At 43.0% G+C, this 22,078-nt stretch overlaps 1 protein-coding gene across 2 annotated transcripts in view; it reads left to right on the top strand.

Annotated features, from left to right (window-relative positions):
• LOC106573333 (casein kinase I) overlaps positions 1 to 21,611 on the top strand; it is a 64,740-nt gene extending 43,129 nt beyond the window's left edge. The window contains exons 5-14 of one of the 2 annotated variants that reach the window (XM_014148293.2): positions 786 to 937; positions 1,118 to 1,352; positions 4,968 to 5,053; positions 5,411 to 5,495; positions 5,980 to 6,128; positions 6,505 to 6,612; positions 9,892 to 10,005; positions 11,066 to 11,172; positions 12,588 to 12,611; positions 13,832 to 21,611. In XM_014148293.2, coding sequence (XP_014003768.1) covers positions 786 to 937; positions 1,118 to 1,352; positions 4,968 to 5,053; positions 5,411 to 5,495; positions 5,980 to 6,128; positions 6,505 to 6,612; positions 9,892 to 10,005; positions 11,066 to 11,172; positions 12,588 to 12,611; positions 13,832 to 13,886 — 1,115 coding nt within the window. In that variant the 3' untranslated portion in view covers positions 13,887 to 21,611. The remainder of the gene's footprint in view (positions 1 to 785; positions 938 to 1,117; positions 1,353 to 4,967; positions 5,054 to 5,410; positions 5,496 to 5,979; positions 6,129 to 6,504; positions 6,613 to 9,891; positions 10,006 to 11,065; positions 11,173 to 12,587; positions 12,612 to 13,831) is intronic. The other variant, XM_014148294.2, reaches the window with a different exon arrangement.
• The last annotated feature ends 467 nt before the right edge of the window (positions 21,612 to 22,078 follow it).

Genomic DNA, 22,078 nt, shown 5'->3' with positions numbered 1-22,078 from the left:
GAGCTCAGCTCGTACAAGAAACATCACACCAGGGATGTTATTGGAGCGGAGTATGGAGCAGGTTGCAATCCCAATGGATTGAGCCACTCTAAAATTCCCAAAATGTATCCTTCCCTCTGTTATTAATCGTTTTTTTTGCAGCAATTCTCCTCGAGTTGTAACACAGCAGAGATAATTCAGGATATTTTTGCAGTCCCATCACTGTTGTAGTTTTGCGCTAATGGCTACTTGGCTTTAGAAAATGGGGGCGGTTCTAGTTGTGGGTTTCATGACCGTCGTTATTAGCTTGCCCAGGTTCCTCTGGTCACCATTCCTCTCTGTTCCCTCCTGAGATGGGTATTAGAAGATGGCTTCTAACAGCTGCAACAGACAATTCAGAACAACACTCATAACAAACCCCAACCAAACCGCTTGGGCCATCTTTAGATGCCACTTGTGAAGTGTTATGTACAGCATAACTACTGCTCGTCTCAAGTCCTGCATGTGACTGGAGTACAAACTAGTTCCAAAAAGGCTAATGATGAAACAATACCCAGGTATGTGGTCTCACAGGTAGAGCCGTTAAATGGGCATGTGAACTGCGCTGCCAGACCCTCATGCATATTTGAAAGAAACTAATGGAACACTGCATAATCCAAACTCTAAATTGTTTGTCATATGATTTGTTCTACTGATAGTCTTTTCAAATTTCAGTTTAAATGGACTTCTTTCTATATTTTTTTTAATTTTCCTCTCCCTCTATCCATCCCTCTCTCTCGCCCTCTATCCATCCCTCTCTATCTCAGCGGAGGGTCTTCCTCAGGTCTTCTACTTTGGGCCGTGTGGGAAATACAATGCCATGGTGTTAGAGCTGCTGGGCCCCAGTCTAGAAGACCTCTTTGACCTCTGTGACAGGACCTTCTCTCTCAAGACAGTCTTAATGATGGCTATTCAGCTGGTAAGTAAAGTTCCCATCCAAATGACAAAGAAGCTTGTTTTGGTGAATTATGCCCATGTGTCTGTTCTGATTGTATGTCCCAGTGTGGATGTCCATTCAGTTTTTCGGTGTGCATGGAGTTGTGTGTACACCTTTTTTTGAGTGCATGCGGTTGACCGTCACACACACTACGCTCCCCAGCTCTCACGGATGGAGTACGTCCACTCCAAGAACCTCATCTACCGAGACGTGAAGCCCGAGAACTTCCTCATCGGGCGTCAGGGGCACAAGCAGGAGCACATCATCCACATCATCGACTTTGGCCTGGCTAAAGAGTACATCGATCCCGAGACCAAAAAACACATTCCGTACAGGGAGCACAAGAGTCTCACAGGGACCGCCCGCTACATGTCTATCAACACCCACTTGGGAAAAGGTAGGGCTACAGTACTTCTCCCCTCTACCAGACAACATAACTTGTCTCAACTTCCCTGTGTGGTACTTACATGGATACAGTATAGGCTACTCTCATATTTGATTGGCTGAACTCTGCAATTTGAAGCGCATTGCCTTTGCAATTTTTTTCTAGTCTGTCCTGTTTACACATGGCCACGGGAAGTAGTGTGGGGGTGCTGCAAAAAAATGTATTCTGCAGGTGTAAGGGGGGATGCGACACAATTAAACATTAGTATTGATGAAATAGCGCAGTGCAGCTGCCTTCGCCTCACCAGTAAACAGGTGAGTAATGCTGGGGGAGCCCGAGGGACCTCACTTTTATTCTGATCTGTTCTAAATAAATATATTTAATCACCACAAAAATTCCATGCAAAAACGATACAATTACAAACCAAACAAATATGGAAGCTACAGCAGTCTAGGTTAATTGTGGTTTCTTCCCCGTCTTCTCTCTGGCGAATAATGAAGTACCGTAGGCTACATGTGTGCACTGATGCAGTTTCACTGGTAAAACATGAATAATTATCATTCATGATTGACAGTGATGATGGCCTATAGGTATGTCTAACTTGGTGTTTGAGTGTATTAAAAATATAACATTTTCTTGAGACAATATGTGTGGACATAAGCAGACATTGCTATTGGAGGATGCATTTTATGCATATTTTATAACAGGGATCTCCAACCCTGTTCCTGGAGAGCTACCATCCTGTAGGTTTTCATTCCAACCCAAATCTAGCGCACCTGATTCTAATAAGTAGCTGGTTTATAAGATGAATCAGGTTAGTTTCAACTGGGGTTGGAGTGAAACCCTACAGGACGGTAGCGCTCCAAGAGCAGGGTTGGAGTGAAACCCTACAGGACGGTAGCGCTCCAAGAGCAGGGTTGGAGTGAGACCCTACAGGACGGTAGCGCTCCAAGAGCAGGGATGGAGTGAAACCCTACAGGACGGTAGCGCTCCAAGAGCAGGGTTGGAGTGAAACCCTACAGGACGGTAGCGCTCCAAGAGCAGGGTTGGAGTGAAACCCTACAGGACGGTAGCGCTCCAAGAGCAGGGTTGGAGTGAAACCCTACAGGACGGTAGCGCTCCAAGAGCAGGGTTGGAGTGAAACCCTACAGGACGGTAGCGCTCCAAGAGCAGGGATGGAGTGAAACCCTACAGGACGGTAGCGCTCCAAGAGCAGGGATGGAGTGAAACCCTACAGGACGGTAGCGCTCCAAGAGCAGGGTTGGAGTGAAACCCTACAGGACGGTAGCGCTCCAAGAGCAGGGTTGGAGTGAAACCCTACAGGACGGTAGCGCTCCAAGAGCAGGGTTGGAGTGAAACCCTACAGGACGGTAGCGTTCCAAGAGCAGGGTTGGAGAGCCCTGTAATGATAGGCTGTTATCTGTCGGTACAAATCTTGATTGAGGAAATGATGACGTCATTTTCACCACTGCAAGTCAGATCTGTGGTAGGTCTGTAGCCGATGGTGTCTGTAAACTGCATGTGTCCCCGCTGGCTTCATCCAACTGAGTAGAAGCCAAAATGCAACCTTCCTGTGCTCTTGCGAACAGTGTAATTAAAGGACCTTGAATGACAGCACCATGGACAACTCGTCCCACCCAGAGACTTGGTGCCGCTACTTTGATCTGCCGCTGACCATGTTTTAGCCTTCTCCATTGACATTGTGGTCATAGCCTACATTTGGATTAGCCTACATTGTAATTCATTAAACTGTACTGGATTATTTTACCACACCAGCATTGTAATCCAATGCATGCACGATTTATGCAATAAACTGAGATACTGTATATTGCGGCGCTGTAATTTTTTGGGGGCTGCACTACAGAAGGCTATATTGGTCTGCTAATACAGGACTAGTAAAGGCCCAGTGAACTACTACTTTTGTAGATTTTTTTTTACTTCCCGCGGCTATACGCTACCGGTCAAAAGTTTTAGAACACCTACTCATTCAAGGGTTTTTCTTTATTTTTACTATTTTCTACATTGTAGAATAATTAGTGAAGACATCAAAACTTTGAAATAACACACATGGAATCATGTAGTAACCAAAACAGTGTTAAACAAATCAAAACATATTTTATATGTGAGATTCTTCAAATAGCCACCCATTGCCTTGATGACAGCTTTGCAAACTCTTTTTCCACTGAGCACTTGTTGGCTGCTTTTCCTTCACTCTGCAGTCCGACTCATCCCAAACCATCTCAATTTGTGGAGGCCAGGTCATCTGATGCAGCACTCCATCACTCTCCTTCTTGGTCAAATAGCCCTTACACAGCCTGGAGGTGTGTTGGGTCATTATCCTGTTGAAAAACAAATGGTACGTCATCCCATCTGGTTTGGGCTTAGTGGGACTATCGCTGCGGTAGCCATGCTGGTTAAGTGTGCCTTGAATTCTAAATAAATCCCTGACAGTGTCACCAGCAAAGCTCCCCCACACCATCACACCACCTCTATGCTTTACTGTGGGAAATACACATGTGGAGATCATCCGTTCACCTACACAGCATCTCACAAAGACATGGCGGTTGGAACCAAAAATGTCCAATTTGGACTCATCAGACCAAAGGACAACTTTCCAATGGTCTAATGTCCATTGCTTGTGTTTCTTGGCCCAAGCAAGTCTATTCTTCTTATTGGTGTCCTTTAGTAGTGGTTTCTTTGCAGCAATTCGACCATGAAGGCCTGACTCACACAGTCTCCTCTGGACAGTTGATGTTGAGATGTGTCTGTTACTCGGACTCTGAAACATTTATTTGAGCTGCAATTTCTGAGGCTGGTAACTCTAATGAACTTATCCTCTGCAGCAGAGGTAACTCTGGGTTTTCCTTTCCTGTGGCGGTCCTCATGAAAGCCAGATTCATCATAGTGCTTGATGGTTTTTGCAACTGCACTTTCAAAGTTGTTGACATTTTCCGGTTTGACTGACCTTCATGTCTTAAAGTAATGATGGACTGTCGTTTCTCTTTGCTTATTTGAACTGTTCTTGCCATAATATGGACTTGGTCTTTTACCAAATAGGACTATCTTCTGTATACCCCCTACCTTGTCACAACACAACTGATTGGCTCAAACGCATTAAGAAGGAAAGAAATTCCACAAATTTACTTTAAACAAGGCACACCTGTTAATTGAAATGCATTCCAGGTGACTACCTCATGAAGCTGATTGAGAGAAGGCCAAGTGTGCAAAGCTGTCATTAAGGCAAAGGGTGGCTACTTTGAAGAATCTCAAATGTAAAATATATTATGATTTGTTTAACACTTTTTTTGTTTACTACATGATTCCATATGTGTTATTTCATAGTTTTGATGTCTTCACTATTATTCTACAATGAGAAAATAGTAAAAATAACGAGAAACCCTTGAATGAGTAGGTGTTCTAAAACTTTTGACCGGTAGTGTATGTGACCATACATAGCCTTTCATGTCTGTAAGCCACATGTAATTCAAAATCAGAAAGGTTCTATTTTGTTCCTAATTTGGAGCTCAGTGCATTGAAAGTCCTACATAAGCCCCAACCCAGGGATATGGTAGGTAGGTTGGACGTCGGTTGCAGCATAAAGCGGATAACCCTCCCTTTTTGTTTCAGAGCAAAGTCGACGGGATGACCTGGAAGCCCTGGGCCACATGTTTATGTATTTCCTACGAGGGAGTCTGCCGTGGCAAGGACTCAAGGTAGGAGAGCTAGGCATGATATCAGCTGGGTTGTTTTCAGTAGGCACAAAATGGATAGAAAAACGGATCGCACGATCTGAATTTGTCCAATTTGGAAACGCTCATTTTTGTTTTCTGTTGCATGACATTTTACTACAATGTACTCCAAATAATAATCACAACCCAGATATTAGGAGAGTGTGATGCACTACTACTACTAGTGATTCAGAGAGGGGTAGAGGGAATGCTAGCCTAAACGAAGCAGAAGAGCAAAAAAGAGGGCAATTGAAAGACTGCTGAGGACGTTTAACATTAGTGTGAAGGGAAGGAGATGAGATGGCAAAAGTGTGTTGAACTCAGTGTGCCTTCTATCTACAGGCTGACACCCTGAAGGAGCGATACCAGAAGATTGGCGACACCAAGCGCAACACTCCCATCGAGGTCCTCTGTGAAAGCTTTCCAGGTATTGCCAATCTTCCTTTCTGACCTTGACACTAGTGCATGCCTTTTGAAGTGGTTACATTTCCTAAAACACGCTCCGCACGGCATACGTAGTAAAGTGGCAGTAAATAATCGCAATAGAATGTATAAGAGCGAGCTGTACTGAGAAATGGGCTTAAGTGAGCAGAAGATGATTCTTGAAGGAAAGGCGCATTGGGGAGGGATTAGAAGAATATGCACTTGCAAGACACTGTTTGCAAATGTTTCCTTGACCTTTGAATGCTCATTGACCACATTTTTCTCCTCTATCTTCTCTCAGAAGATATTGGCCTTGTCTCTCAAGTACATCTGTTGGAATGGATCAATTGTGTTCCACCCAAAAAATTATTCTACTTCGTTACATAAGGTGCTGCAACTCCATGCAGTCTATTGTCCGGTACTGTGTGACTAGATGGAGCTCTTGTTTTGCCTGAACCATGTTGACTGACTGTATCAACCCCTTGTAGAAGAGATGGCCACGTACCTGCGCTACGTGCGGCGGTTGGACTTCTTCGAGAAGCCCGACTACGAGTATTTGAGGACTCTGTTCACCGAGCTGCTTGAGCGCAAAGGTTACACTTTTGACTACACCTACGACTGGGATGGCAGACCGATTGTGAGTAGCTAGCATTCACGTGCTAAATAGCATAAGTGTAGTCTCACGTACAATAGTCATACTGAGGCTATTGAGACTAGAGAAAATGTGCTGATTTAGCAGCAGCTTGTTAACTGTTCAGTCCTGTATGTTTTGGTGTAGTAAACTTTATTTGTGTTCATAGCTGGAAAGCTGTGAAATCAAAAGTACAATAGACATTTAAAACAAGTGAAAGCCATACAATACTGTAAAACTATTTTTTCAAAGAAGACGACATACTTTCCTTGGGCAGTTCTCCACTTGAGCCTTTTTGTCTCTGTCTCGGTCTCTTGCTGTCTCGCTCTCTGCGTTATATTTACTTTGTTGTTTCTGCTCCAATGGTCTCTCGCTCTCTCAGCCTACTCCAGTGGGGTCTGTCAACGTGGACTCGGGTGCGTCTGCCATCACGAGAGAGAGCCACGCTAACAGAGACAGGCCCTCTCAGCAACAACCCCTCCGGAACCAGGTAAACACAGTAGTCTCACTTAGCAGTTCACTTCAGCTCTGCCTGTATCTGAAAATGCCAATAATTTCACGAAAATATACTAAAATCCATTTCATAAATCAACAAATCCTCATAGAACATAATGAGATTTGTTTTGGAGCCACTTCATGAATGCAATTTCAGTTTGTTTCCTATGTCATCAACCCCAATGGTTCTACTCAATTCCATTTCTACTCCTCAGTTGAATTGGACATGGAATCCAATTCAAAAATTGACAGAGATTTGAAATGGACAGTTGTCACAAAGTGCTTATACAGAAACCGAGCCTAAAACCCCAGAGAGCAAGCAATGCAGATGTAGAAGCGCAGTGGCTCGGAAAAACTCCCTAGAAAGGCAGGAACCTAGGAATAAAGAGAGGGGGTTGAGTGAGAGGGTCGAAAAAGCAGGTCCGGGAGAAGGTAGCACAACTGTTGAACAGGTCAGGGGTCCATAGCCGCAGGCAGAACTTCAGAAGCTGGATCAGCATCACGACCAGGTGGGACGGGCGGGGACAGCCAGGAGTCGTCAGGCCAGCTAGTCTTGAGGCATGGTTCTAGGGCTCAGGTCCTCAGAGAGGGAGGGTGTCCTAAGATAACACAAGACACCAGTTAAGACGGGAATTACACCAGATGGGACAGGTTGACCCTAGCCCCCCGGCACATAGACTATTGCAGCATAGATACTGGAGACTGAGACGGGGGGAACAACAATGTGGCCCCGTCCAAAGTTTACCCCCGAACAGGGCCAACCAGACAGGATATAACCCCACCTACATTGCCAAAGCACATCTGAAGGGATATCAAAGACCATTAACTTACTACACTGAGACAAGGCCGAGTATAGCCCACGAAGTTCTCCCCCACCACACGATGGGAGCAAGCCAGTGACTTAGCCTCCATAATAGGGTCAGAGGCAGAGAATCCCAGTGGAGAGAGGGGAGCCGGCCAGGCAGAGACCGCAAGGGTGGTTCGTAACTCCAGTGCCTTTCCGTTCACCTTCACAACCCTTGGCCAGACTACACGCAATCATAGGACCTACTGAAGAGATGAGTCTTCAGTAAAGACTTAAAGGTTGAAACCAAGTCTGCATCTCTCACATGGATCAGCAGACCATTCCATAAAAAATGTAGCTGTATGTGAGAAAGCCCTGCCTCCAGCTGTTTGCTTAGAAATTCTAGGGACAATAATGACGCCTGTGTCTTGTGACCGTATCGTATGTGTAGGTATGTATGGCAGGATGAAATCGACAAGATGGGTAGGAGCAAGTCCATGTAATGCTTTGTTGGTTAGCAGTACAATCTCAAAATCAGCCCTAGACTTATCAGGAAGCCACTAGCACTGGAGTAATATGATCAAATGTTTTGGTTCTAGATTGTAGCAGCCGTATTTAGCACAACCCTGCCAGCCACACACGGACAATCGATAAGCATTGCTTGTTTGAACACCATATACACTCCCTCCCTATTATTTGGAGAGTGAAGCCTAAACTTTCAATTTGAACTTTATGCTGAAGCATTTTGGATTTTAGATCAAATGTTTCATATGAGGCAGCAAGCACAGAATGTCACCTTTTTATTTTACGGTATTTTCATACATCTGTTTTAACTTTTTAAAAGGTTACATTCTGTACTGTCACCTTAAAAAACATTTGATCTCAAATCCATAATGCTGGCGTGTAGAGCCAAATTTAAAGTTTTGGCTTCACTGTCTAATATGGGAGTGCATATGGTGTTCAAGCAAGCAGTACTTTCCAAGTAAAGGGGAGTTTAAGAGGGGAGTGTAATTGTATAATTGACCTAGAGTGAGCTGCAAAGCTGTTGAAGGTTCATGTCAATGCTATTGAGTTGAATGACTTATGATTATGGTTTTGGGATTGTCTAAATTTGATCTCAACAAGCTTTTATAGTTTACACTACAATACATCCAACATTTAAATTGGTGCAAGTAGTAGACCATATAGTTTGTTCCAACTTGATGCCTCTGCTCCACGGAGTTCATGCCTTGCTTTCAATCATCTTTTGTTTTGGGTTTGTCCTATTTGGCTTGTTTTAGTGAAAATTATATTTTTCTGCATATTCGCTTTTGGAAAAATACAGAAGCAAAGCAGCTTTCAGGTCAAAATAGGGATCCAAGCATATTGGGATCCTAGCATATGATATTTCAAATGTTGGCACCAAAATACCTTGTCCATATCCGCCTCTGCCTGACTGTTCGACCGGAGAGGCATGGAGAGCCGCAAAATGAATTTCTCCGCTGGAAGTCCTCCAACTTTGCTCCCGACAGGCAGGGAAGCTTGTCTCAAATCTGATTGGCTGCAGCTTGAGTGGTGCTACTTGATTGACCTATGACTGCGTTGCGCCCAGGAGGCCCAGACTAATCTCTAATCAGTGCTCCACCTGTGCCACCATTCGTGCTACAGTATGTGCCAGACAGAGATTGTGAGATGGAGAGACAGAGGGAGGGTGAGAAGGAATTGATATGGAGGGGGGATTTAGGTGGAGGGAGAAAGCGGAAAGAGATGGAAGGTGAAGAAGGCAGAGTAGACTTGAATGAGAGAGGGAGAGAAATGAGAGGGAGAGAAAGGAAACGTCCTTGGTTTTGAGGAGGTCGACCTAGATCACCCCATCAGGTGAGTCATTTTACTGAGCCAGGGCTTCAGCCCTGTGAGACAGGAGATGCCAGCCAGTCTGAAATGAACACAGTGTTTTCCAGTTGAAAGCTCCCAGACTGCGTAAGTCACCTGCCAAAACTCCTGCAACAACTCCATTAGCAGCTAATCCCTCAATGTTCTGTCATGTACAACCTGTCCTGTCCAAGGGAACGGTGATGAAAGAATTACAGGGGGACAAAGCAGAGCCTGCCTGGTCCAGACTTCTCAATCAATATAGCCAGGATTCAGGTCAAAGAAACAACGCAAGTCTCTTAGAGAAGAAACCAGGGTTATAAAATAAGGAAATAAAAAAAGATGACGATGTCTAACATGCATACAGGGTTTCTCTTAACTGGCTAAAAACGTTTTTCTTTAAATACTCAAATGTATCTAATTTTAAAGCTATTGTTTTTGCCTTTTCACGCTTAGCTTTTTTTTGTTGACCTGATTGTTCTCAATTACTTACACGCGTGGCAAAGCCATGAATACGTCTCACCTTTGCTTTTTTTTTGCTTTTTTTCTGTGCTGCATGGCCTGTCGGCGCCTTCCTCTCTCTCTCACTCACTCTCGGCCCACCCACGTCCACATCTGCCTCCCTAATCAACCAACCAGATGGCAGCATCAGACCGCAGAGGAGCATGGGATGCGCAGCCCCACCGGCAGACAAATTCCTCCTACCTGAGCAGCTCCCACCTGGCTGCAGACAGGCATGGGGGCTCTGTGCAGGTATACACCAACCAACAACGGAGAGACCCGAATGTTAACTACCTGTACACTGGCTGCCTTTCAAACCAAAAAACCTGCCCTATGTCCTTGATAGCCCTCTAGCCCACAGATCAGAAGGGACATAGTAGATGAAAGCAATATGGCAGAAACTTCTTATTGAATCGTTAGGTGGGGCCCTCGCCACATTGCTTGCACCACCTTCACCACGCTTAAGATAAAATGTTGTACTGTATATGTGTATGTGACGCTGTTATGATGATCAACAGCGGAGGCTGTCCGTGTTGTGTTTCTGTTTAGCAGCAAGAGAGGAGAGACAGCCTCATACACAGCAGCAAGCAGACACTCTGTCTGAGGAGGAGGCAGACAGGGAGAGACAGGTTCACAAGGCCCATCAGACAAACACGTTCAGTCACACTCGAACAAGAACCTTTCCCATTAAGGGAGACCGGTAGTAAAGGGGTAGAGGTAAAGGCTAATAAGATGGGTAAATGGCGCCACACATGGATGTCTGGCAATGGCTAAACTGTATGGAGGGAGATTGGTAACTTCACTTTAGTTGATGTTTCTGTGGTGAGGGCCTACATACTACTGTCATGGGCGTGACCGAGCGGGAGAGATACCATAAGCATTTATTACAGCTGATGTCATCGTAACAGCTTATGACAACCCGCTTAACGCTAACTTGACACGTTGTTGTTGAGATAGTTGGCTAGGCCTACTGCAAGCTAGTGTGCATATGTGAGAAACAGTTTTATGTTGTGACAGTGTTAAGTTGTCACAAAATGCGGCAAGTAGCCTAACGGTTAAGAGCGTTTGGCCAGTAATCCAAAGGTCGCTGGTTCGAATCCCCTAGCCGACTAAGTGAAACATTTGTTTATGTGCCCTTGAGCAAGGCACTTAATGTAATCATGACACTTTGGGCTATATTATGATCATGTCAGTGTTTGGTTGACCTTATGATGGAGATGTCAATGTTGTATTTTTCTGTTTTTAATCCTCCTAGCAGAATAATCCTTATTTTGGCTTGACAGATATGACCTTTCCCCCCCATGTGCCTCAGGTGGTAACCTCCACCAATGGGGACCTGAATGCAGACGACCCAATGACGGCCCATTCCAACGCACCTATCACAGCGCAGGCCGAGGTGGAGGTGGTGGAAGAGGCCAAGTATGTATCTGGTGCTTCGTCTTCTGTCGTAGCTAGCTCTCGCTCTGTCGCTCTGTCGTAGCTAGCTGGCTCTCTCTCTGTCGCTCTGTCGTAGCTAGCTGGCTCTCACTCTGTCGTAGCTAGCTGGCTCTCTCTCTGTCGTAGCTAGCTGGCTCTCTCTCTGTCGTAGCTAGCTGGCTCTCTCTCTGTCGTAGCTAGCTGGCTCTCTCTCTGTCGTAGCTAGCTGGCTCTCTCTCTGTCGTAGCTAGCTGGCTCTCTCTCTGTCGTAGCTAGCTGGCTCTCTCTCTGTCGTAGCTAGCTGGCTCTCTCTCTGTCGTAGCTAGCTGGCTCTCTCTCTGTCGTAGCTAGCTGGCTCTCTCTCTGTCGTAGCTAGCTGGCTCTCTCTCTGTCGTAGCTAGCTGGCTCTCTCTCTGTCGTAGCTAGCTGGCTCTCTCTCTGTCGTAGCTAGCTGGCTCTCTCTCTGTCGTAGCTAGCTGGCTCTCTCTCTGTCGTAGCTAGCTGGCTCTCTCTCTGTCGTAGCTAGCTGGCTCTCTCTCTGTCGTAGCTAGCTGGCTCTCGCTCTGTCGCAGCTAGCTGGCTCTCGCTCTGTCGCAGCTAGCTGGCTGTCGCTCTGTCGCAGCTAGCTGGCTCTCGCTCGCTCTGTCGCAGCTAGCTGGCTCTCGCTCTGTCGCTCTGTCGCAGCTAGCTGGCTCTCTCTCTGTCTCTTTCAGTAGCACTTTGTTATTATTTGTGTTGGAAGACAATTTACAACAGCAAGTGGTCATTGGGGTCATTTCTTTACTATGACTTTTGCTCAATCCATGAGATTGACTGACTGTCCAATCCCAACCAGTTTGAAGCTCAGTCAAAGAGGATTGGATCCAAGAAGTCAAACTGCTTGAGCCAGGATAAAGTCCTAACAAGTTGTCTCTTGTGGCTAGAACCTGTTGGGACCGGATGGGGTTTTGATGGGGGATCTCCTGATAAACTGATCATCTGCAACAAATCCAAATTTGTTTCCGTTACAGTTTCAATTACAATATGAGGGGAAAAGTTATTAAGATTATCTGAATTATTTTCTTAAAATGTTCTGAAAATATACCAACTAGCTAAAACAAAAAATATCAAAATAAAAATCCCCTTGTTTAGTAAGAATCTGTTCTACCTGTTCAATCATCATTTCAAAATAGGTATACGATACTTATTAACTAACTTCACATTCAATGTCATCTAGTAGATTTACAGATGATATCCCTATTCTGATTATTCCCTATGATTGTCCTTTCCTCCATTGCCCAGACACAGTTTTGTCTCTTGCCTGTGTGTATGTATGTGCATGCAGTTCTACATTTCAGAAGGACTATCTTGAGTTGTTGTCCCTCTCTTTCTCTCTCTGTACAGTATTAATATGTCTTTTCTCCTCACACTCTCTGTAGCTGCGTGAAATTGCTCAACCTGTGGTGAGTCTCCGCTCCCATGCACATCAGCCATTCAAAAGGGAGTGGACCAGACTAGCACCAGACAACATATCCAGCACTGTGTTGCTTTCTTGGCTTCACCCCTTCCATTAAACAAATAACTATGTTACTTTCATATTGGGTTTTAGGCCTCTCACATGATGTGATTTTAATATCCTTTTCACACTACTGAGAGGAGCTGAAGGATGGTTATGTAGCTCAAATGTAAAGCTTTTGAGAGTTTGTTGAGTGAACTGGAAAGACAACGCCTGGGCCACACAAAGATTTTGTTTTCTGTCAAGAACGGATTTGCGAATTGTGTTTGTACAGGGCACGCAAAGAACTAGAACGTTGGTTCTACAGTTATTAACCTGCGTCCTTGTACAATCTAATTGCAGAACATGACAGAAATGTTTTTGGGCCAGCTGGGTAGCATACAGAGTCTGGGTGTATTCCCTCCCCATTGAATGTTTGCTTTCTTCTTCACCGTCACACTCACACTCATTCTTATACCTGTTAAATGTTCAACGTCCGTTCTTTATTACCCCTTTAACCCGTACGTGTCACTGTTGGGTTTGTTTACAAGCTGACATTTTTAATATTTTAAGTTGAGTTGAGTGCAACATGAGTCTTAAGGGATAATAGTGAGAGATACACATGGAGTATACCGAACATTAAGAACACCTGTTCTTTCCATGACCGACTGACCAGGTGAATCCAGGTGAAAGCTATGGTAGTCACTTGTTAAATCCACTTCAATCAGTGTAGATGATTGGGAGGAGACATGTTAAATAATTATTTTTAAGCCTTGAGACATGAATTGTGTATGTGTGCCATTCAGAGGGTGAATGGGCAAGACAAAATATTTACAGTAAGTGCCTTTGAACGGGGTATGGTAGTAGGTGCCAAGCGCACTGGTTTTTGTCAAGAACTGCAAAGCTGCTGGGTTTTTCATGCTCAACAGTTTCCCGTGTGTATCACGAATGGTCCACCACCCAAAGGACATCCAGCCAACTTGACAACTGTGGGAAACATTAGTGTCAACATGGGCCAGCATCACTGTGGAACGCTTTCGACACCTGTAGTCTGTGCCCTGACGAATTGAGGATGTTCTGAGGGCACAGCCTCAATTCCTTAGGTGTTCCTACTGTTTGGTATACTCAGTGTAGATTTCCAAGTAACTGTCTGTCCTTTTCTCCCTCTTCTCATTCCTTTCTCCTCAGGTGCTGTTGCTTCTTCAAGCGAAAACGGAAGAAGAACACTCCACGACAGAAATGAGCTCCTGCTACTCTGTCCGATGTCACTGAGCGGGTTTGGTTTTAAGGAAACTAATTAAGGGACATTTCCAGTTGTAGTTGGGAGAGAGACTTTTTATTACGAGAGATATGCGATTCTTAATGACCCGGACCTACTGAATGACCTTCGCCACAGAGACCTTTCTTTGATTATTTGACCACTGACCCTCCCTCTGGATACTGGAGAACATCTCTTAATCTTCCTCTGTTTTTTTTATTTTATTTTTCTCAAGTGGAGATCAAAGTCAAATATCCCTCCCTCTCTTTGAGGGAGTGAGGAGACTAGTCTTGCAGTCTATAGACCCCATATTTTTTGTGTCTCATGTCTCTCTCTCGCGCTTTCTCTCTCCCCATTCACCAAACCCTCTCACATCCCCAGTAAAAGCTGGTCTTAAGCTGTCCCAAATTGTTTGCTTTTTGTTCATGCATATTTATGTCTGTACATGGGTGTGGATGTATGAATGTGTCCTAATGGTTCATTGATTCATATGCCACACAGCCCCTCCCACTTAGCCCTGTTTGACTGTCTTGGAAGTGTAGGAGATATTAGGGCAATTCTACATCAGGACAGCCTGAAAATATTTTGGGAGTATCAAATTGTTCTTGCAATTCTCACATAGAAAGTTCATTGGAAGGAAGAATGTTTGACATGCTTTTTACATTTGTATCTCTTTTTTTTTTTTATCATAATGAAAGTGGTTTTCTGGTACTTTGGAAGATACAGTATGACTCATTTTATATATAGAAGTTGACATTATAGGTCATTAACCAATCACATCCCTCCTTTAGAATTGCACATTTAGCAAATCACCAGCAGAGGGAGTTCCCTTTTGAATCCATTTTCCCATTCACTGTTGGTGGTGCTTATAAAATGTATCATAACTTAAACATTTGCGGAGAGCCTACTCTGGAAATGTGATTTACTTGTAGAGTATATTGTTTCAAACAATGTCCTAAAATGAGCAAAATCAAAAATTGTATTTCAGAATCTAGACATACTCCATTATGTTAGAGCACACTATAAGGAGTATAATGACACCAAGATGTTGTCTGTGTCGTGTACGGTTCACGTACATGTATAGGTCTAAAAAGGGCCCAAAATTGCTACTTACATCATGATTATCTAAAATAAAAAAGCAATGAAGTTTCTATATGAGAATTTCCATAACAATCCGAGTTACCCAAAATATTTTCCTGGCATAGAATCGGCCATTTATAAAAAATACTACAAAGTCCTAAAGTAACCTCTTGCTCCAAGCCTAGACACCGCTTCATGTCCCCTCATAGATCTGCAAAGATGTGACAGGTGTAAGCAATATGTTAATAGTTCCACTTTTGCTTCTGTTTGGCTAGGTGAAGTGTCCACCACATTGCTCAACACACATCCAGTTCTTTTACATCTAAGGGTTTATTTGGGATTGGGCATAAGTAGTCAAAGCAGAAAGAGAAGGAGGGAACAGCGAAAGACAAGCACGTTCCTAATGCATTGTTGCCAGGGAAAAAAACCTGCTTGTACTATTCACCTCACAAGTCAGTTACTACATTTGCCTGGTGCCTCCATATTTGTATTAAAAACTACTAGAAGTGCTAATTAGAACGATAAGCAAGAAAAATGTAAGACAGCAGTTGGTGAGTGACCAAAGGGATGTGTGTGGAACGAGGACCAATTATGTTACCCGGTTGGGATTTATTTCTGAAAATGATTTGAATTCTAGATCCCTGTGTTTGATGCACTGTTCATTATAGCAAATGCACATCATTGCTTGTAACCCACTCGCTCCTTTTCAACTTTAGGCCTTGGTCTATTGTTCATTTTCGGGGGAGACAATATATCGACAATAGATCAGTTACGAGTTGCATTGCTTTAGTTAACATTGCACGTACCCATAAATGGGTCCCTGTTATCCACAAACACTTAGATTTGTCTGTGTGGATGAAGGAAAAGTTGCTTCCAAATGCTGATCTAAGGTCAGTTTAGCTTTTTTACCTCTTAATATTTAAGGCTAGGATTGGGATAGAATGAACTGATCCCAGATGTGTACTTCGGGGCAGCTTCTACCGCCAGTCTGTCTGTATACAGAATCTTGGATAAGGAGAACAGACTTAGCTCTCTCATTGATTTAGATGCTACTGCTCCCTCTTCTGGCCTTAACATGGAATGCCTTAATCAGACCACTTCTCATTAGAGCCTATCAGGATAGGTGTCTGGTCACTGCAACAACATACCAGCCAATAAGAAGACATGCATGTTGACTAGTCTGATTCCTATAGAGCGTTCTTTCTCAACTCCAATCCTGGGGTACCATCTGGTGTTGCACATTTATGTTCTAGCCCTGCCCTAACACAACCGAGTCAACCAATCACAGGCTTTTGTGATTAGTTAAAGCTTCAATGCAGCATTTTTTTTTTTTTATCTCCATATCAAATTAGTTCTGGGTAACAATTAAGTACCTTACTGTGATTGTTTTAAATTTAAATGGTCAAAATGAAAGACTTTCTTAACAAAGAGCAATTTTTCAAGCCATTTTTTTTTGTTGCTAGGACTATCGGGGAGTGATCTGAGTGGGGAGGGGATAACTGTAAACGAGCTGTTATTGGCAGAGTGGTTTGGAACTCCATCCCACCAAAACAGGTGTTATCATTTTCATAATTTCACAGTATTATTCCAACCTCATAGTGTGGAAATGTATATAAAAACACAGGAGAATCATGTTTTTGACTGCACTGGGCCTTTAAGTATTTGAATCATGTCTGTTAGTGCGGGGCTAGAACAAAAAAAATCTGCAGTGCTGCGGTGTGGACCTTCAAGACCTGGACTTAAAGCCCCCCATGCAGTCTTTACAATTTAATTTTTAAATCATCACTGTGTCTAATAAATCACTGTTTATTTCATGAAATTAACAAATATATTTTTTATCATTTATTTCCCTGAGCCTTCTTTGGCCCTTGAAATACTGTCTGGCCATGTGGGCGTTAGGAAATACGTTTGAAGATATTTACATACACAGCCATGATTCCGTTTACAATAACCCGAAAAGTTTTGAGTCCCGGTTATGTGAAACCAGGATAAGATGCCTGAGATATGCTGATCTTAGACGGGATACTGTGGCATGTAAACATCTCATCACTGTTTTCGCAGTCTGCACAGGCTCAGTTGCGCATATCATTGGTGTTGTACAGTCTATGGTGCTGTGATGTTTTCATCTGTCAAACAAATCACTCCAAAGAGAAGGCTATCGGCGCTGTTCGATCCACCATAATTCCATAATAAATTATTTTGCTGATACTCCGTACTGGACTGTATAGCATACTGGCTACTTTCACCCCTAATTTAGACACTTCTGCTTATTTCTGACATTTGGTAGGTCGTATCATTTCGGACATTTGGTAGGCCATTTCTTTGTCAACTATAGTTAAATACATGCATCTTTTCTTCTGTCATAACTTGTTGTCCCAGAAGACTAAAGTAGTGCTCACCAGAATGTCTTACATCGATAGAATGAATGCATTACTCAGTAGGTTGGTGGCACCTTAATTGGGGAGGATGGGCTCGTGGTCATGACTGGAGCGGTATAAGTGGAATGGTGTCAAACACATGGTTTGATGCCATTCCATTCGCTCCGTTTCAGCCATTATTATGAGCCGTCCTCCCCTCAGCAGCTTTGACTGCTGCATTTGTAATCTAGTTAACACCAGTAAAGTTTTCTGTTTCTTTTAGGGACCGGGAGAAAACGCAATAACTCCAAAACAGTGTGAAGATTGGACATTTTGCTCAGGACCAATGTCATCATTTTGACCGGTTTTAAGGAAATGAAAAGCTGAGAACTATGAAACATTTCTGATAAGACTTCAGTTCTTCTTGGGTGCATATTTTATGTGGTTGAAATACTGTCTGCTTGCATAATGGTGTCAAAGAAAACACATTACAATCGCCGAAGCATTTTCTCAAGAGATGCTGATAGAAAGTCATATTTGTCCACTCCTGTTCCCGAGACACAATTATAATTTGTTGTATCATTTGTACTGCAAGAAATCCATAATTCTGCAGGAGTTAATATTATATTATGCTACATGTGAGGGGTTATAGCCTACAGTCAGTGTCCATATTTCAGTTACTTTTCCATTTAACCCATATTAACTGAAATGACTAATATTCTGTTTATACCCATGGACAGGATTTCGAAGGTGCATGTAAACAGCTTATCCCCAATAAGACCTTAAGCAGGATATGATCTACTGTCCGGAATACTGTGCGCATGTAAACGTGGTCACTATTTAGCCTGTGGAAATGGTCGCATTTTGGGAGATGATACTGTGGTGTCTCTCACTTTAAATCAATATTAGTGCAGACATGGTTGAGAAAGCAGATTTTGAATATTTAAAATATAGGAACCTCCTTTTTGTTCTATGTAATGTCATCGGAGTGAAAGGAAGTGAATGGCCTCTGCAGTCAAAACATTTGAGGTTGTGAAATGCTAAACTTGAGAATGATATTCAACCCACTTGTTAAACACCAGTGTTGACTCCTGAAGGGTTATCTTGTCTGTTTCGATTTATTGTTTTGTTAATGTGAACAAAAAATGTATGATGTACTGTAATTTTACAAAATGTAATGACCTTGCTTTTTGGTGGGGGAAGGTATTTAAACAGTGATTGAGTGCACTACTTCTTCTGCACCTACTGTTGAATGTAGTTAGGATGCCGGTCTCGTTCTCTACCATCTAGATCAGGGGTGTCAAACTCATTCCGTGGAGGGACTTGTGTCTGCTGGTTTTTAGTTGTTCCTTTCAATTAAGCCCTAGGCAACCAGATGAGGGGAGTTCGTTATTAATTAGTGACCTTATTTCATCAATCAAGTACAGGGAGGAGCAAAAACCAGCAGACGCTCGGCCCTCCGTGGAATGAGTTTGACACGTGATCTAGGTACTATCCACTGTTTAATTTGTGTGTTATGGAAATGGTGGAAAGAACTCGTGGCCTTGAGGCAAGGCTGGAGGAATTGTCAATTTCCTTATATGCTTCTATTGAATAACTCCCTTGTACACAGACACACAGGCGTGAAACCCAAGCACAGTGTTAATTATTTTTACTATATTGTCTTTTGGCAGGCTCCCAAGTTAACACTGAGTGATGCCCCCTGGTGTGCAGGAGGACTTTTGTCTTTGCTATGATGACGCATTTATCTTTGGCATGTCCACTCCCTAGCTGCCTTTTTAGGGATGGACAAACAAATGCTCCGTATATTTTTGAGTAACAAAGCAGAGTTTGTGTGCTGTGTGTGGATTTAAGTTATTTCAAAAGTACTTGAATGGGAAGATATTGGACAAGTCTTAGTCAAAGAGTGGAATGTCAGGATTTACTCATGCCATTGTCGGACTAAATTATGTGCGTATGAGCAATGTTTTTATACATGGATTGATTGATTCACCCACATGTCATTTAGGCTCTTTTAGACATCAATGCTGACCACAGCAGGCTAATTGTGAAGTGAGTAAAAGTCCAGGCTTAGGCTGTTGTCATGTATCTCTCGCCCTTTCTCCCTCATTCAACTCTTTGTTGGTGACTTCCTCCCTTCCTTGAAGTAATTACTGATCTAACCAGAGGAGGCTGGTGGGAGGTCCTATAGGAGGATGGGCTCATTGTTAAGGGCTGGAATATATGTGACAGCGTCAAACATATGGAGACAGCATGTTTCACTCCGTTCCATGTATTCCATTCCAGCCATTACAATGAGCTTGTCCTCCTATAGCTCCTCCCACCAGCCTCCTATGGCTAGATCAGTAATGATTTGACAGGTGAAAGGGATGGCTTTTCCCTCATGGCTTTCACCTGTCCAGTCATATGTAATTAGTGATAACTTAAAGGACAGGGAGAAAGGACAGTGTTTGTACCAGGACTTTTGACTTGCTATGAGGCTGGTGCAGCATGGAGGTGCTGACTAGGGTTTCTTGAAAGGACAGAGGACTTCCACTGACTTCCACACGCCCCTGGTGGCAGTATATATTTCTGTATTTGCCCATACAGCCGTCTGATCCCACTGTGGGTCATTTTGAAGCCTTACATTCCCATTGCTCCATGACATGTTAACATAACCCCCTCCAATGGCAGGGTTTGTTTGAGATGTCACTCACTGTATCAGGATAATCTATGAATTAGATTTATACCTCAGCGAAAAGCCATTTCTGTCTCTCTCACCACACACATGCACATTCTCATTCCCTTTCTCCTTTTTGCTCTCTCTCTCTGTCTTTGCTCCCCAGTGCCAGCTTGTTGACCTCTAGCCTTCCTCTGGTGCCAAGGGCGCTGAAATGTTAGCGTGTTGTAGACATGAGCCCTATTCTCTGCTCTTAAAATGGTGTCATTTTAGACCCATTCGGTGGGTTAGCTGGATCATTGCAAGTGATTTTGAAAAACCGTTCAAAATAATAATTTGCCATGTTATGCTTGTGTGACAACCATACCATCTCAGAATTTGTATAGTGAAATATTATTATTTTGCTTTGGCGCATTTAGGTGACATGAGGCTTCTACTATAGTAATATTGCTTATGATTACAGATGATTTGCTTCTTTCATTAAGTATTCTAGACCTGCTTGTTTTGCTTGATCCCAACCACCAAAGTTATTGTTTTATCATCCCTGTTTTCTTGTTATTGTTGTTTTTTTTACTAAGGAAACCACTATCAATATTTTTTGCCAACTTTTGTGTAACATGTACGTATGAAAAGTCCTCTAAATTATCTAGATGATGCAGAGGGGGCATGGCTTTTTACCCTCCATCAGCAACCACAAGATGACACGGAGTCAGATGGCTTTGGCCGATTGTATCCTCCTCATGCCTTCTGCATACTGCATAAAGGGGTAGATTTAATTCAACCTGAGGTCTTGTCGTTGGTTTTAAGCACAAAGTTATTGTATTGGTATACTTTGTGTACTTTTAAATAATACTGTCCTGCTTAAATGAGCAAGGCCCACCAGGGCCTCAATGACCATTTTTTTTTTACTGTCATTCCAGATGATCTCTGCAATTTCTCAGTGTTTGAGGGACCATTTATCAACGGTTGCTTGCATTTGTCTACAGAACTGTGTAGGGCGCAAGCTGCAAATACTGCTCAAGTGAAGACTTCCTGACATTACTTTCAGAGTTGCTTATATACTGTAGACCTCCAGTGGTTAGAGACAAGACTGCAATATTGTACTGATTATTTTTAATAGTAAATTATGTGAAGTTGATTTTGTTTTTATGTTCAAATTGGAGTCTATTTTCTCAGCCTGGTTTTCTTTTCACCCTCTTCAAAGCTGTGGAACGCAAACTTGTACAGTGCTATGAGAGCTTATGTCTCGTGTTCTCTGGTAATGGTTTCGAAGCTATGAATATAAGAATCAAGTCTTAAAATTGTATTGTGAATATTATTGTGTTGAAACATGAATGTTACTTCAAAATGTATTTGAATGCTTTAACCAACCTATTTAAGGGCTCCTATCCTGAAAAACCCCCTCTTGTTTTTTGTTTTTTTCTTCAGGTTTTTGAATTCCTTTTTTGGGGGGGGAGAAAGAAAAAAGGGTTTGGAAGGTCTTATTATGCCTACTTCCCAGAGGCCTCAAGTGAAACGTGTCATGGGACCTTTCCAAATTTCACTACACTACTTCAAATAACTCAAGTTTGCACCCATTTTTTTATGTAAAATAAAAATCTCTCTTAACCTTTACTCTTGGCACTGTGTTTCTGTCCTTGTGCTGTGGACTTCTTGCTGTCCTAGAAATACACAAGATTGGGTAGTCTGATTCATTTTAATGAACTTTTTCATTGTCTATTGGGATGCTCAAATGCACTTTGTTCAAGTTTCATTTGATGAGCAGTTCATTAGTTGAATCAATTGTTTCAGTAGGTTAGAGCTAAAGCCTGCACCCTATAGTTTTATCTTTTATTTTTCTGATTGCCCCCCGTCCATCTTCAGAGCTCGTGCTGCTAGGTGACCTAAACTGGGACATGCTTAACACCCCGGCCACCCTACAATCTAAGCTTGATGCCCTCAATCTCACAAAAATTATCAATGAACCTACCAGGTACCACCCCAAAGCCGTAAACACGGGCACCCTCATAGATATCATCCTAACCAACTTGCCCTCTAAATACACCTCTGCTGTTTTCAACCAAGATCTCAGCGATCACTGC

This window comes from Salmo salar, chromosome ssa16, assembly GCF_905237065.1.
Source record: "Salmo salar chromosome ssa16, Ssal_v3.1, whole genome shotgun sequence".
Lineage (NCBI taxonomy): Eukaryota > Metazoa > Chordata > Actinopteri > Salmoniformes > Salmonidae > Salmo > Salmo salar.
This window is presented reverse-complemented; position numbering and strand designations above follow the sequence as displayed.